This window comes from Cyprinodon variegatus, unplaced genomic scaffold, assembly GCF_000732505.1.
Source record: "Cyprinodon variegatus isolate N-32 unplaced genomic scaffold, C_variegatus-1.0 Scaffold200, whole genome shotgun sequence".
In the NCBI taxonomy this organism is placed as follows: domain Eukaryota; kingdom Metazoa; phylum Chordata; class Actinopteri; order Cyprinodontiformes; family Cyprinodontidae; genus Cyprinodon; species Cyprinodon variegatus.
Window position 1 is genome coordinate 1072776 of NW_015150653.1, and position 17802 is coordinate 1090577.

The 17802-nt window shown below is 41.1% G+C and overlaps 1 protein-coding gene across 1 annotated transcript in view; it reads left to right on the plus strand.

The window, feature by feature from the left end:
* LOC107087947 (MTSS1-like protein) overlaps nucleotides 1-17802 on the plus strand; it is a 33036-nt gene that overhangs the window by 5872 nt on the left and 9362 nt on the right. The window contains exons 4-10 of the mRNA XM_015379806.1: nucleotides 1219-1376; nucleotides 4252-4359; nucleotides 4858-4955; nucleotides 7998-8271; nucleotides 9634-9708; nucleotides 14042-14197; nucleotides 14594-14776. Of these exons, the coding sequence (XP_015235292.1) occupies nucleotides 1219-1376; nucleotides 4252-4359; nucleotides 4858-4955; nucleotides 7998-8271; nucleotides 9634-9708; nucleotides 14042-14197; nucleotides 14594-14776 (1052 nt within the window). The remainder of the gene's footprint in view (nucleotides 1-1218; nucleotides 1377-4251; nucleotides 4360-4857; nucleotides 4956-7997; nucleotides 8272-9633; nucleotides 9709-14041; nucleotides 14198-14593; nucleotides 14777-17802) is intronic.

Consider the following 17802-nt stretch of genomic DNA (forward strand, 5'->3'; position numbering starts at 1 on the left):
TTGCAAGTGCAGTATTTCCCCCACAGACCACCAGGGCGGCCGAGAATTCCTTTGTTCAACCTGAAATGACTCATTTAGTCATCCATAACGTTATGGAACACATTAATTAACTGAAAAATGTTGCATAGTGTCCCTTTAAATCAAAGTGACAGATAGGAAAATGAATGTTGACAGAGGATGTTTGAATGAAAAGCCACAAATTTTTGTAGATCATTCATCAGCTCCAGAAGCTCCTCGCGTGGGATGCAGTGCAGAAAGCACACTGTTGGCTACACTAATTGCCGTTTCAAAAAGTTGCCCAGCAAAAAAAGTATAAGTAAAAAGAAATAAAGAAAGAAGGTATGCATTCACAGCATATTCAGCATCATGTCTGCTAGGAAGTTTGTTGGTTGTGGGAATGAACGAAGGGAGGCTCCATCACACTTACCTTCTCTCTCACCCTATGATTGGGATGAAGTCGGGCGGAGAACTGATGGTTTCCTCCTGTGAACCCCCTTTTTATACCAAAACGCTGCCAATACGCCATTATACAGTAGCTGTAAGTTAGGAACACGTTCAGCGCTCGTCTGGAACACGTCAGGTATGTTGATATGTGTTGGAGATAAGTTCTTGATAAGTTACGCACAAGTTACTCAGAGGTTTTGGATAAGCTGGACGCCACGACTTATGAGTAACTTACACTTAAAATATGTCAACGATCAGATAACTGACCTATAGTTATGGCCCACGTTTGGCATACGCTGGCATATGTGGGGAAATTTTCAGCAAGCTAAAAACTTCTCGACGTACTTGCCGTATGTCGACGTGTGCCAGCTTGTTTCAGCGTACTTCAGCATGCTCATACCTTATTCAAAACATACCGATAACTTATCCAATGTATGCCAGCATTTTTGCTAGATTTTTCATACATCAGGCATACGCTGCTCTAAATCCTCAAGGTGTTACAGGGGCTTCACAGGAGGGAGAGGAAGCTAGATACAGGAAATTATCTTCACAATTACAATAGCTCCAATCATACAGCCAGAGACATAATGGAAATGTTTGAAATGGCCTAGTCAAAGTCAAAACCTGCATCTGACTGAACTTTTGGTTAACTCTTTAAAGTTGCTGTTGAGAGATGCTTTCCATTCACAATAAAGCGTACTGTGAAGAAGAGTCAGAGCTACAGAGTTAGGATTATCATAAACCTAACTGACCCCTCTTCTGTTTCTTATGCAGGGCGAGGAGATCTGCAGCCCCAGCTGGACAGCGCCATGCAGGATGTGACTGACATGTGTCTGCTGATGGAGGAGACGGAGAAGCAGGCCGTGCGCCGTGCTCTGGTGGAGGAGAGGGGACGCTTCTGCACCTTCATTGGCTTCCTTCAGCCTGTTGTGGTGAGGAGATAATTATCCATTCCTTCATTTCAGGCCTGATTTTCTTCTTAGACCACGATTAGAGTAAAGACAAAATAAAAGCAGCATACATACTAATTCCAAAAAAGTTAACAATCCACTGGACTTTGTTTCCAAGTTTGAAGAAAACAATCCAGCAGAGTGTTTATTTAATTTTTTACCTTTTTGGAATTGCTTTACCTGGATGACTGCATATGTAATAATGTGAGAAGGAAAATGGAGAAGAAACTCTCCAGCCTATTAACAAAAATCATAGCAAATGCAGTGAGGAAATGTGAGCTGAAGTTGCATGCTTATGTTGTCAGATGTCTGACCAGCGAACCTGTAATAAGATGTAGAAACTGCATCTTCCTGCATACCTCTAGGACGCCTAGCACATGTCCAGCCCTCTCTATCTAGTGTATACTTCCCTCTTTCTGTTCAAAGGGTTTAAGACAAGAACCAGTTTTCCCTCAATGTCTCTGCTGCTGCCTTTAACAACAGACACATTTATTTCTCTGCAAAGATGCCAATAAGATCAGCATGAACCATCTGGTTAGTATGATTTGGCTTCATTTTAAGGATTATGTTTTTCTTTATTAAAACATAAATTATTATAAATGAATTAAAAAACAAACAGAAAAAAATATTTGTACAAAGAATCAGAAAATCTTGTAGACACAAAATGGATTGCTGCGGTTAGAGAAACTTTCCTCTTTTTGTACATTTGACTTCATTTGGTGAAAATAAGATGGATTTTTACACTGATGTTCAAAATTTTAAAAGCCATCTACACATTGCCATCTATTAACCAGGGCTGGGGATCAATCTCATAAAGCTAAGTTTGAACTGAATATGATATCTGGTGAACTAACCAGCTAACAGTCCCTAGGTCATCAGGGTCTATTAGTAGTGGGTAGACAGCTTGGCTCAGACTGATTTTAGCTGATTTAGTTGTGTTTAATACATTTAAAATGTTTCCCCCACCCTCTCTCTAAGGGAGAGCCCAGCCACCCTGCAGAGGAAGCTCATTTCAGCTGCTTGGATCAAGGATCCGGTTATTTGGGTCATGATCCAGATTAATGATCATAGGGTAGGAACGAACCCGACCGTTAAATCAGAGCTTTGCTTTTTCGCCCAGCTCTCTCTGAACCACGGCAGACGCTGCAAAATCTGCATTATAGCAGCAGCCGCACCGTTCCGGCTGTGGATCCACCTCTATTTTCCCTTCAATGATGAACAGAAGTCCAGGATACTGGAACTTCTTCACTGGAGGCAGAAACTCTACTCCAACCTGAAGGGAAAAATGCCTCCTTTTTCCGCTCAAGAACCAGAACCATGGCCTATGAGTAGTTGCTTCACCCTCAGCTGTGATTCGTCCCAGTCCATCCTGCAGGTCTCTGAAAGAGGGAACCGGCAAGACCACATAATCTGTGAAAAGCAGAGAGGAAATCCACTGTTCCCTAAATTCTGTGATGTTGTAATTTTATCCTGACTTTGTCTGTTTCGGGTTATAATCTCACCAAATAAAAAAAATTAAAAAAATGAAGCTCTTGGAAAGTCCAGCTAAACAGATTAATTTATCTCTGTGTGGAGTACCTGAAGCCTTTAGTTTGGTGTTTAAAGGAAAAGTCCAGTCAGCAAGGAAAGATCAATGGATCCTTATTTATACCTTAAACTAATATGTTTGCAGTGATTTCATGAATTAAGAATTTAATAAATTTAGCATTAATCAGTAAAATTTTCATTACGAGCACTGAGTCTGGGAGCTGTCATTTTTGGCCATATATAGTAACACCTCACTCCTGACATCTTCCGGCAGTGACGTCACGGTGCGGTAAGCCTAGCGCCATTCTCCCCGCTTTACAAGCAAAATCAATGGTAACTACTAGACACATCTGCAATCAACAAAAATTATTGAAGATTTCCAGAGGACTTCACCACTGAAATTCACCAAAGCTATAGTTAAACTGAGAATGCCCACTTGCGTACGTTGGGTAGAAGTGAAAAAAAAAAGTTATTCCACCTTTCCGATTCATGATCTTCCACAGACAGGTTGATCGTTGGATTGCCAACTTGAAGAGGGAGTACTGGCCATCGAACTTCTGGCCAGAGAAAAAACATGTAATATGTAGCCAACATTTGGAAGAAGAATGTTTTCAAGGTGACTTGGATTTTAGCCCGTTGGGACACAGACCAGATACAGCACTGGGACGTCACAGTAGTGGCAGTAGTGTTCTTTGACAAACATGGATGTCTCCAGCAAAGCACATTCAAATGAAAATTACTCTTATTTAAAACACTTATCATTTATTGAACAGTATGTGATAATTTCATATTTAAAGTCCTTTCAGAAGTTTGAATTCTGAATATGACCAGACTTCTCCTTTAATGGCTTATGATGTTGATCTCACAGTGACTCATTTGGGGCGATCCTGTAAAGCTCCCACTGACAGACGCTAAGAGAAGCGCTTAGAAGGAGAGATGGATCGATGTATGGCCTTTAAGGCTGATGCCAATACCCATTATTTTGACTTTAGGCTATCTGATCCCAATGTGCTGCTGATTTTTTGAGTATGGTCTGTATGTCTGTATCTTTTTTCTTTCTTCCGATCACATGAGAAAGGTGACACAAAAGCAAATGTTATAAAAGCTTTCAATTTCAACAAACAGAAACATTGACAAACCAGACATAGACAATAGACTTCAGATGGAGGGAGCAGCAGTGCCTGTGCTTTCTGTAATCCCGAAGCATGGCCGCTGAATGCACTAACGAATGGGCAATCAAATGCATGTATTGGCTAATGCTAAAGAGTTTGGTTTGTTAGGGTGAAAAACAGACTGCTCATCTTTGTTTGTTTTTATTTTACTTGATCAGAACGGAGAAATTGCCATGCTGGGGGAGATCACCCACCTCCAGGCCATCATTGATGACCTCACTGTGTTGACGACGGATCCCCACAAACTGCCCCCTGCCAGTGAACAGGTGAACACATTGAAAATGTAGAATATCTGTTATGCCGGGCATACTCTGTACAATTTTCCCCCTTTTCGGGCTGACACTCCAGTCGTGAGAGAATTTATTCGTTCGGGCCAAGTTTCAGCCTCATTGTGCATCCTGCGTCATGTAGCATACAGGGGGTAACAAGGGACGAGAGCCTCTCACGACCACCTACCAATCAGGAATCATAGGGTCAGGAGAAAATCAAACATGTTTGAAATTCAGTCAGCTGTTGTGATGTGGTCATGGACAAATCCTGCTGCTGAAGCAGAGCTACGAGCCGATTTAACAGAACCTCAAGCACTGCGCATGCACAACAACAGAGTTCTTCTTCTCCTTCTTCTTCGTCTTCTCCTTCTTCCAGGAGAACATGCAGCTGTGAACTTTTAAACCCAGCGGTTTCATTGTACAGTTTGAGTTGTAGCTGCGTTCAACGAGTGAAAATATCGGTTCTAACCTTCCCTGGTCCGGGTTTTCCTGCAGGTGATTGTGGATCTGAAGGGGTCGGATTACACCTGGTCCTATCAGACCCCTCCATCGTCTCCAAGCAGCTCTGGTTCACGCAAGAGCAGCATGTGCAGGTACAGACACACACAAACATACTCCAGCATTTTGTTGTCTATAAACCAAGGTTGTGTAGTTCTTGTAAAGCGGAGAGTACAGATGTGGATGTCTGTCCTTCTCCAATGTTCCTCAAATCATCCCCAGTTTGTTAGCATTGCTTCATATCTGGATTGCTCCAGCAAGGACCCTGAACTTAACTGAAGTGTAAAAATATGCAGTGTCTTGAAAAAGTCAGTGTGTCACCCCTCAACCGATTTCTGTGGACTTTGTTTGGTTTGTTTTTGACAGCTAACTGGGAGCTGGAGGCAGTTAGCCTAAAGTTTGTAACATAAGCCCTATTTATACTACCCTTTTGAAACTGTGCCGAGTGTAAATGGCACACATAACTGAACCGGACCATGCCAGACACAACCGAACCGTGCTAAACTGGTACTAGTTCATAAGTAGGGCTTGGCATGGTTCAGTTCTGGCTCGGTTCTCAGATAACAAAGAGCGCATGAGCAGACTCCTTACAGTCATCCTCTGTAACCATGAAATTTCAGGCTACCCTACCAGTGTTAATTTCATCAGCTGTTTTTAATTTAGTCTTAGTCACAATAACAAAAATCCAATTTAGTCTTAGTCATATTTAGTCATTGCCTTCCCAATTTAGTCTTAGTCTAAGTCTAAATGACGAAAATCAGTTTTAGTCTTAGTCACGTTAGTCATTTTTGTTATTTTAGTCAATGCTGTAAATAATAGGGCTTCACACACAGCTTCTCTTTTAAACATAGACATATATATATGTATATATATATATATATATATATATATATATATATATATATATATATATATATATATATNTATATATATATATATATATATATATATATATCACGTGATATGTATATATCACGCTGTACAGAATAAAACTTCTCCACACACTGCTTCTCTTTTTCACTATTTTATTTATATAACACTGTGCAGAATAGAGCTTCACACACTGATTCTGTTTTTAACATATATCACAGATATATTAAACCTTTTGTGGCTTTTTTCATCATATCCACAAAGTCTTCATCCTCAGACTTCACATCCTTCCCCAACCTCTGATCTGGCTGTGGTGTCACTGTGTCACGTATCTAGTTGGGAGGAAGAAATTTAAAAGAATAATATCCAGTGTATCTTTAGAACACCTTTCTCCTATGACAGAGAGACAGACAGATACAGGCAGAGGAAGGTGCACACACACACACACAAGTTCCTGCTACTACAGGCCCACCCGTTCCTTACCTTCTTCCATTTGGCTGCATGTTGGCACCTCAGATGTCCCTTGAGATTTGCTGTGTTCTCCCCTGCCATTTTGAAGCCGCAGACTCTTTGGTGGCGTCCTTCCTCCGGTGTTGTCCTTCGCATTGCAAACGAAATGGCTCCATACATCCAGGCATTGTTTTCGCCCAGCTACTCCAACGGTGTACGGTTTGTACACTGGTGTCCAAGCCCCACGCAATGACTGCCAGGTTGAGCTAGGAGTATACAGTAAGCCCTCTGCTACTACTGACTGAGCGGTGCAAGTCACTGTGGGACAGGCGTCATGTAGGGACAAACAGGACAACGCTTAATCTTTCTGAAGCTCAAACACTTATATTAACAATTACAAATTACAAATTAATTATAAAATATTACATTTCTATATAGTTCAAATGGGGCTTTAGTTAGAAATGTGAACATAATGTAGTTTACGTTCAGGTTGGAGTTAAAGTTGTAGGGAGGTCATATTTAAATTTCAAACCACTCTGGCTTAAACCTGTACGTATAAAAATGTATTCTTTATCAGACCATATTGTCCCACAAGTTAGAACATTTCTATTTAAAAAAAATCCTGTCTTTTTTTTTTCTTTTTCATTATCTTATGAAGGCCAGTTAGTTATACATGAGTTTGTACACCTAAATTCGGGCAATCATATATCAACGGTCGTCTGTCAATCTAATTTATTTTGTCATATCATCTTTATTTGTTTGTCGCAGCTAATATAAGCAACGGTTAAAATAAGAAATAAGCATAATTTCCTTTCCCATTGAGTTCTGTCCCAGTGCTCACGGGGATGGACATCTGTGTCTTCAGCATGCGTAGAGCTAACAGAACTGGCAGCGTTGCGAGGCAAGGGCTCAAACATATACAGCTGTAAGCCTTCCACACCAAACCAAGCTTCTGCCGTTCTGGAGTCGTCTTTCTTAACAACTTTGTCCCGGCTTTCCTCCTCTAAATAAAAAATGCATTACGGAGGAGACTCATCCATGACCTTGGACACAAAACTCTCCTCCTTGCATGTTTCCGCTGTCCATAGCGTTCCTTGACAGTGTCGTTGCTAAGTGCTACTTGGTCCCAATGTAAATTCCCTAATAGCACTAAGTTGCTAACTAGATAGCAATATGCTTCAGAGACACTGGCCACAACCAAACTTGCTTGCGAACCTTCTGCCACAACAATCCCGCCCCCTTGATAAACGACCGATCATATTCACTTTATTCACCATGTAAAGCCGGGCAACACTCGGGAGAATTCAGAATGCAACGGTTGGAACAGCGGCTTCCCTACGACTTTAAGTTAGATTAATTATCAGGGTAAAGGGTTGTTGTCAGGGTTATTATCATGTATGTGTTCAGCCACACCCACCCTCACACTCGCAGTGTCTCTTAATTTGTTAAACCTCCTGAGTTCACACACTCTCTGTTCACCTCCTCCTCCTCCTCATCCTCCTCTTCTTCCGTTATTTGCCATCTTTCACTCCTGCTGGATGATCCTTATCTGCTTCCCCTTCCCTTCTGGGGGAACTTCTGCTTCTAATTGTCTGTGTAACTAATCCAACCCACTCTTACTCTTGAATGTCCTATCCTTCACCTGATCACCGTCTCTCTCCACACCTCCTCTTATTCTTTATCCTCTCAAACTTTGACCAACTCTTTTGTTTAAAAATTTCCTACAACCTCCTTCTATCCTGCAACATGTTCCTCTAATTATAATGACTTTAATCACTTCTTCACCTGACCTTCTAAAATTGTTCTTCACCATGCAGCAGCGTCAACAGCGCCCACAGCAGTGCTTCCCGTTCATCAGGTGGAGGCGTAGGAGTGGGTAGCGGTGGAGGAGGCTCGCAGCCACACTCACCGTCCTCTTCTTCCTCATCCTATCGCTATCGCAGCAGTGTGCCACAGCAGCCTCCACCACCAGGTGGCATTGCGGCGCACCGTCTCAGCAGCGTCTCCTCCCACGATTCAGGTTTTGTGTCCCAGGATGCAAACATCTATTCCAAGCCTCCGTCGCCGATGCCCTCAGACATCACCAGTCAGGTAGGCGAGTCGGTTTCACCAATGAAACTGATTGTCAGTCTGAAACCGTTTTAAGTTTGGCCTCATTTCTCATCTCATCTGGTGCACCTGCAGACCGGTGTTCTCTCAGATGAGCATACCTCATCAGACCAGCATACCCATAGTCAATACGCATGCGAAAGATGTCAGATTTGCGTTTATCCCTTTAGTTTTAAATAAAAAATAGACTATAAAATACCTCAACTGGCATGTAGCCCTTTAGTCACGTACAAAAAAAAAATATTTAAGGGGAGATACGCTTAAAAAAACCATCAGAAAGTAAGTGATTCAATTCGTTCTTATACATGCACTAAAGGGATACAAATCCATATTTTTCGTACGAAACTAAGGGATAAACTTTCTCTCCAGGATGGAGTCACAGCCAAACAGGAACAGACCAGATCAAGCTACAATGAAAAAAGCAGAGAGAGCAGAACATTAGTGATTGAACAAAAAAATTCCGCAGAGTTGGAGAATAGAGATAGAATGAAGCAGAATGATGAAAAAGGGGTCCTTATGTCCTTCAGCAGTCTAAAGGGGGACAATCAGGAACTAGCTGTGGGTCTAGATACAGTAGAGGCGAAGAGAAAGTAGGGGCAAATTTGTGTGACAACGGAGGCACATGAGGGCGAAAAAGAGCGGGTTATCCAGATGGAAAAAGGGTCCCAGAGTTCTCGTGCACCTCGCTCTTCTTATTGGTCAAACTTCACGAGTCGTTTTCCACAATAGCGGTCACACAAACAAAACAAACCGGTAAGGAACCAAACAGGAGATACGCATGGGTTGAGCGGATGTAGATTTGACCAATCAGAGACCTCCTGCACTGTTTGCGGCCACCTGCAATTATGGAGAGGTGCAGCAGAGTGTCTGCGGCAGGGGTGGGGGCACATTTACCTTCACTGCGACACACACGCAGATTACCTGGGTTCTGAGTATAAGTCAGCCTTAACAAAGGAAGCCAAACAACCCCCATTCTAAAGGGGCGGACCCTTTAGCCCGTTTCAATTTGCAAGTTTTTTTAAGCAAAAAAAAGGGCTTTGTTGGGCTACTGTATAAAGCCTCGGACTCTACGCTATTTCTAACATTTTGAATTGAAAAAGCTTCCTGGATGGGAAGCAAAATGTCTTCAAACTTGGAAATATGTCCAGTGGATTATTTTTAAACTTATTTGGAATTTAACTATTCATGTTTTTTATTTTAGTTTGTAATAAAAATAACAAATGAAATGTTTAAATATGATGGGAACATCAGTGGGACCTCCATGACAAGCGTATAAAAATCTCCTCTATAGGAGGAGACAATCAATGGCTTTTTTATTATAAGTGGTTTTTCTTGCTTCTTTAGATGTCCTCCAGCTCTGCATCATCAGAGGCGTCAGAAACATGCCAGTCAGTCAGTGAATGCAGCTCCCCAACCACTGTAAGTATTCCAGTCCTACTTGGGCCTTCTCCTTTACCCGACACATTAGAGGAGAGTGAAGCAAAGACTATAATCAAACTCATTCTTTAAAGGAAAAGTCCGGTCAGCAAGGAATAATGAATGGGTTATATTTACACCTAAAACTAATATGTTTGTGGTGATAACATACATTTAGAGTTAATCAATAAAAAAATTAAAACAATAATCTTCGTCGCGATCACTGAGTCTGGGAGCGGCCATTGTTGCCCAAATATACACCTCCCTCCTGACATCTTCCCGCGGTGACGTCACGGGGCGGTAAGCCTAGCGCAATTCTCCCTGCTCTACAAGCAAAATCAATTGGAACTACTAGACACATCTGCAATCAACAACAATTATTGAAGATTTCCAGAGGACTTCACCATTGAAATTCACCAGAGCTATAGTGAAACTGACAACGCCCTATCTCCAGCTGTCTACAGGCGAGAGGCGGGATATACCCTGGACAGGTTGCCAGTCCATCGCAGGGTTGTTTTTTAAGAGGACTTGAATAATAGTCCTCTTATAATAGTCCTCTGTGACAAACACCAGAAACAGCACTGGGACTTGATCAACAGGCGATACCATACCGTGTAGGTGGCAGTAGTGTTCTTTGACAAATATGGATGCCTCCAGTAAAGCACATTCAAATGAAACTTACTCTTAATTAAAAACGCTGAACATTTATTGAACAGTATATGATAATTTCATATTTAAAGTACTTTTAGAAGTTTGAATTCTGAATATGACCTGACTTCTCCTTTTATTCTTCCAGAAACCATTAAATCTGAAGTCAAATATGTAAAAGGGATTAAAAGTTCCCTTTTGGGCAGATTCTCCCACCTGAGGTTTCTGCAGCTCCTCCAAAGTTTGCATCAGTGGCCTTTATGAATAAGAGTGGTTTTAAAGAAGCTAAGGGTTTTGGTAAATTGAGAAAATTAGCATTCTATTACAAAAGGGCACTCCTTTTGTAATAAAATTTCTTCTCTATGAAAATATTTTGTTCAGAAAGCATTTTTAAACTTTTGAACTGGTTACTTTCCTTTTCTCCAGCTGAAATCTCCTCCATTCATCCACATCTCTGTTCCCTGAAGAACAATAGCAGGCTGCCAGCTCTAAAACAACTGGGATAATTGTGGCTGTTATTAAAGCTGCTGTTGGAGCTAAGCAGCACATGCTGTTAAAATGGCACATTTCATTCACAGTGGTGCCAGGATTGTATTGTTATAGGAAATCGGCTGGAGGCTGAGCTCTGAAAGGTATTACCAACCTGACACTCAGACTTCCCCACAACTTAATGGCGTCCCCTGCAGAGATTTGTGTAGAGTAGCAGCTCAGATGTGAGTTCAAGTTGAAATTAATGTAAAATTTCTTTTCTTTTATTTAAAAAAGAAAGCTCTTCTTGTTTTGCAGTCACGTGGAACTAAGCCTCCTTCTGTGCTAACAGCTACAAATGAATTGGTTGAATTCTGTTGCTTCAGCTGGTGGTAAAATCTGCATAGAAATCTCTCTAAAATCAGTATTCTTTCCTGGTTTGGAGCTCAGCTGCTTTCCTTTTAGAAGCCATTCTTCTCAGCTGCTTATATGTGCAGAAAAACACAATTACAGGGATGATTCACTGGTTCAAAGAAGGAAACTGCCAAGAGTTGAAGCGGCAGCCGTCTTCACAACAGCAGTTTGTTTCCATGACAGCTTTCATCTAACGTCGATCTCAAAGTTGGCTGACAAACAGGATTGTTTGCTCTGCCTTCTGGTTATAGTGACATAAACCTGCACAAACAGGCAGAACAATCATTGAAACTCAGGATCTCTTTTTACATCATAGGGCTGGGTTCTCCTAAATGATGACACCTTCAGAGAGGATGGTCTTCTTCTGGATGCATGTGGTGCCTGATAGAATAATAAAACAGATATTCGTCTCCCTATTCCTGGGATAGATCTCAGATGTGATCTCAGATGTGTTTCAACTCATCAGGGTCTGAAATGTACAGATCTAAAGGTTTAAACATGGATTGTCTCACATTCTGGACCCATAGATTAAGTTTTCATACAGTGACTTGTTAGACCAACAAAGTTTTCCAGAATGTGAAGTGAACAGAAAATGGGAACTAGAATCCAAAAACTGGAAAGTCTGTCTTTGATTAAAGAAACTCTTTAGTGCTTAAATGTGCATTTCTATTCAGCCTTTACTCAAAGATGAAGAACAGTAAGCCGATCAACTAACTAGATACACAGCTTTTTGTGTGTGAACTGACGACAGGTGAATGAATGGTGACACATATTCTGAGGTTCGGCTGTCTTCACAGGGGCCATCTCTATGGTGACAGCCAGTAGCATGTGGATAAAGGCTGATCAGCACCATTTTTCCAGATCCCCTGCAAAATGCTTAGTAAATGCAATTCTTTGTTTGCAGAATAAGTTTATCTCTGTTCGTAGCTCAGGCCCTGTCTGGCAAAAAACTCATATTGCATGGGATATAATATCATGGTGGAGGCAGATATTCATCCCTTTTATAAAATAGGAGCACGGTCTCAGGTAAATAGCACAGAACATTCGCACAGCCTGTGGCGAATGTTCAACTTTTAGCAGGACAACCAACTAAAAGCCCTATGGCCTAGTCAAAGTCCATACCTAAATCAGTTTATGCAGAACTTTACATTTTAAATCCTTCAATGTAAAGTCTCAGACTCACCTTGCCAATTTATGCCCAACGTTCCAGAATCTCCTAAAACACTGGCATACGCTGAAGTCTTTGTATTGTTTTTTTCAACTTTGGGGGGATGCATAGTGTATTGATAACTAGTCCAGAGCCAACTTATGCATTACGCACGGCAGCGTAATGCTGCATCAGTTAAAGCTGCTCCACTTTGGTGCATTGCTGCTCCTGAGGAGAGCAGCGGAGCAGCGATGCACCCACCCTGAAAGAACAGAATAAATAAAAATAAAATGAAAGGAAGAAGGTTTGCAGTCACAGCAAATTCAGCATCATGTCTGCTGGTTTGTTGGTCGTGGGTGTGAACGCAGGGGGGATCAATAGCACTCACCTTCTAACTATGAAGGGGATGAAGTCTGGAGGATAAGTTACTCATGGGTTTTGGATAAGCTAGACACCATGACTTATGAGTAACTTAAACTTAACATATGTCAAGGATCAGATAACTTACCTGTAACTTATGCCCCACATATGGCATACGCTGGTATACGTTGGTAATGTTTGAGCATGCTCAGAATTTCTCAATATACAGTACTTGTTGTAAGTCGACGTGTGCCAGCGTGTTTCAACGTACTTCAGCATGCTCATAACTTTTACAAAACGTACCCATAACTTATCCAACGTATGCCAGCGTTTTTGCCAGATTTTTCTTACGTCAGGCATACGCTGGTCTAAATAGTCAAGGTGCAACAGGGGCTTTACTAACTGTTAGCAAGAAAACTACAGCATACTGACTCAGAGGTCTAAATACAAATAAATATATTTTCCAAATCTGCTGGAACAGAAAGCAAGCTGGAAACAGAAACTGAAATTAAATCCTTTGAGCCAGAGCATGTTGGGCTGCTTCCTCTAATACAGTGGTTCCCAAAGAATTTCTTCTGGGCCCCCCTTTGGATTACAATAAAATTTCCACGCCCCCCCCCTCCCAAAAAATAAAAAATCAACTGGGCACACACAGCGTTCAACCTGATATAATAAACCTATACACATATTTTGTTTTCAAACTCCACTGAAGTTTATTTCACACTTCAGGTTGCAACAAAACAAACTATACACCATCTTTACAGTGGAACACTTTTATGTAACTGTATTTTTTTCATAGTTTTATACTGTAGATTAGAAGAGGATTCTTTGTTGTCTGTGTTATTTTAAACATATTTCTTTGCTATCATCAATACATTAAAAAAGACTCTGTGCAAAATGGAGTGAAAACATTGAACAGCTCCCTGAGAGTTTTTTCTTTGTGCTTTAATCCTCCCATCTTTTCAGTGGCTGTAGTGAGCCTGCTTGTTGCTGTAGATCTTCTCAAATATGGGTTGCAGTGTCACAACTGTCCATTATGCTCAGTCAAAGCAAGCCCTTTTTTTTTTTTTTTTTTTTTTTTTCTTCATTCATCCATGCCGCTTACCGCGCCCCCCCTGCAATGGCATTGCGCCCACACTTTGGGAACCACTGCTCTAATAGCTGTGTAGAGCAGCAGCTACCTTCAGCCTTTCCCGTCCATTTGACCTCCCTTTTTTGCTGTGTATAGGATCAGATCTTCTCTTATGCCTGCTGCTTTTCCATTGCTCTGATGACATGACCGTATCTCTCACCCTGCAGTTTGGCTCGTCCTTCGCTACCTTTCGCCCCGCTCACTCTCACTCTGGCTCCACCAGGCCTCTCTCTGTCATTCTTCCTCTTCCTGCGTCCCCTCCCTATATTCGCCCCCCTGGATCCAGCTCCTCCTCTCCCACATCAAAGGTCCCCCTGTGGAAGGTTTGTTGCCCATGCGCTTCCCTTTTTTTTCAGCCCAACCTTTTGTTTCTGGTCTTGTTGGATATGTTCTCCACAGTTTACATTCTCTCCATCTGATTTTCATTCAAAAGCACGTTGCTTTGCTTGTCTAAAGCTTCCATCATGGGCTGCTGTGTGTGCATGCATCACCTGCCTCCCTGTTATTTAGCCAACCTACTGATGACTCCAAAAAACAAGAACATGCAGGGTTTAATCATCATATATTGTCTGTAAGACCTGAACATTTCCAACACCTTTCCAAAGTCTCCCTAAGACTGTTCTCTGAACTGAGGCAAAGGGGTTTAAACTGCTGGATGGAAGACATCTCTTTTTCTAATGCTACAATAAGGCTGTTGATGAATCCCCTCAATTCTTCAGGACTGGTCTAAAGCAGTTCAGTATGAGCAGCCCGTGGCTGCTGCACCGGTTCAGAGGAGGAAGGAGCCTGTCGACAGGCCGCGGGAGAGCGAGGGTTCGCCAGGCCCCCAGGGACCCGCTGCAGCGTCGCACCCAGAGGACGGGCAGAGGCCCCGGATGACTCCAGCTACGATCGCTGCAAAGGTAATTCTGAAGGATATGCAGATAGCCACTAAATACAAAGATTTTCTTTTAATAGGTTGAAAAATCGCAACCAAGCTTTTAGCCTTAAAGGAGATGTCTGTTCAGCAAGAAATTATCAATGGATCATTATTTACACCTAAAACTAGTATGTTTTATAGTGATTTCATGAATTTTGCGTTAATCAGTAAAAATATATAAACAATAATTTTCGTTGCGACCCCTGAGCGGCAATTCTTGCCCAAATAAAGTAACACGTCACTCCTGACATCTTCCGGCAGTGACGTCAACGGTGCAGTAAGCTTAACGCTTGAAGAGGGATGATTTGCCATTGAACCTCTGGCAAGAGAAAAAACATGTAACATGTAGCCAACATTTGGAAGAAGAATGTTTTCAAGATGACTTGGATAATAGCGTGTTGTGACAAACACCAGATACAGCACTGGGACTTGATCAAAAGCTGATACCGCACTGTGACGTCACAAACCGGTGGTTGGCTGTAGTGTTCTTTAATAAACAAGGTTGTCTCTTGTAAAGCACACTCAAATGAAATTACTCTAATGAAAGTGCTTTCAGAAGTTTGAGTTCTGAATATAACTGGAATTTTCCTATAAGCCTTATTGAAAAAAACTTTTCCCTCAAACAGTCACACAGACAAGCAGCTAAGGTTTGTCCGTTAATTCAGATTCAAAACATACAACATGTTCCATCACAGGCAGTTGCTGCTTGCCTAATATCTCTAATCATATTTATATCTGTTCACTATGCTGTTTTCAAACATCTTCTTCCGTTAGAATTTTATTGTGAATATAGAAAAACTTTTTTGGACACCAGAGATCTTTTTTGAGACCGAACAACATTTTGGCTGAGACCTAAAAATGTTGCCATCCGTTAATAAAATTACTTTGATGCATAAAGTAAGTAATTCAATCAATGTTTAAATACAAAGAACATTTTTGAACTTCCAGGACAGTTTATTAAAATCAAAAATATTGCAAATCCCTGTTCTGTTCGGCACATGAACTCAGCTTAATCCTTCTGAGGATTAGAGTCATTGTCAATGTTTGTGCAGAATGGGAAAATAAAATGCACTCAGTGTTTAGTGTTTTTAATCGAAATAAGGAAAATGAGAGCATATTATGTGTTCCAGGTGATGCTATCTAGAGTTAAAAGTGTGACTGAATTTTTAAAACTACATCTTTTTACTTTAATTTTATACATTTGCAGAAACTTTAGTCTAAGTTGATTTGCTGTGTCAAGAGCCTTTAAGTAATGGACACTTGGTAAAATGCTTCAGGCATAAAGTAATGTTTTTATTTTATGCTGTTCTGCCACAGTCCGTGGGCTATAATGCTGACCATCCAAAAAAATCTGACAGCTGCTAACCACTTAAACAGAATAAGCAGATCCTTGTGAAGGAGGCTTCTGTCCAGCACAAGTTGAATGTGTTCCAATAGCTGCTAGGTTTGGTGAGGCAGATGGCTGCACTGCCTAAATCACCTATGCATGACATGTTCTTGCATGCAGACATTTTTCAAAGCCCTCTTGACACGTTTGATTGAGTCCAGAACAGAGTTTTTGGTCATTTCACATTAACACAATTCTGTCTGAATTATTGTAAAATAATTTCATCCCTTTTTTCCCCCATGCAGTCTAGAAATGTCCCAAGACAAAATGACATGAACTATAACCTAAACATGAAATGTTATCTGGATTAAATTATATTAGCCTTGGTGTGAATAGATACTCAAACCTCGACCAGAATTCAGGAATCCGGCCTTCCTGAATTCAATTCAATTTTCAGCTAATTTCTGATTTTTGGAAGATAAAGTCTAGGAAAATAAAAATTCTGTTCAGTTTATTTTCATGCTTCAATACCCAACACCTTTGATCTCAGGGCACTTTATAGATTACGATTAACCAGATAACCTCAAGTCACTTTATAGATCCAGATCAATCAGATAATATCTGGTCACTTTATAAAGCCAGATCAACCAGATTATCTCAGGTCACTTTATAGATTCAGATCAACAAGATTGTCTGAGGTCACTATAGATTTAGATCAATCAGATCACCTCAGTTCACTTTATAGATCCAGATCAATCAGTTAATCTCAGGTCACTATAGATTAAGATCAACCAGATCGTCTGTTGTCACTTTATAGATCCAGATCAATCAGTTAATAATCAGGTCACTGTAGATTAAGATCAACCATATGATCTCAGTTCACTTTATAGATCCAGATCAATCAGTTAATCTCAGGTCACTGTAGATTAAGATCAACCATATCATCTCAGGTCCCTTTATAGATCCTGATCAACCAGAGCATCTCAGGTCACAATAGATTAATTTAGCGCTCCCCTCAGTAACCATAGAGATGAGGGCAGGGCTTTTGGGTTCTTCTAAAATATAAATCTCCAACTATGCTTAAACCTGATTAACTCAGGTCTAATATTAGTTTCAAATTTCTCTTTTTAAAGTATAATTCAATTCAATTCATCAACCAGTAATCTCAGGTCATTTTATAGATTCAGATCAGCCAGATTATCTCTTGCAGCTTGTGCCCTACAATGTAGCTACCCACCCTAGTGCCCTGTTTATGGCTTGGGACTCACTATGCCCCCCCACTGCCTTATATACAGGGCCCCAGTACCCATTCAATTCAATTCAGTCTATTTATATAGAGTATATATCCAGTCAAATTGATTCAAAGTTTTCTATCTAAGGAATACCAGTTGATTGCATCAACTCATTGACTTGAAGAACCAGGCTCAGTGTGAGCGGCCACTTGCCGAGGTCCACTGGGGTTCAAGGAGACAGAAGCATACAGAGATACAAAAAGCAGCTGTAAAAGGTGGCCCCGTCCAGGAAACACACAGCCAGGTACACGTGCTCCCCGAATGATGAAATGGGGGTACCTATGTTCTCCAGAAGTCTAAGCATATAGCAGCATAACTACAGAGATAGCTCAGGATAACCTGAGCCACTCTAACTATAAGCTTTATCAAAAAGGAAAGTTTTAAGCCTAG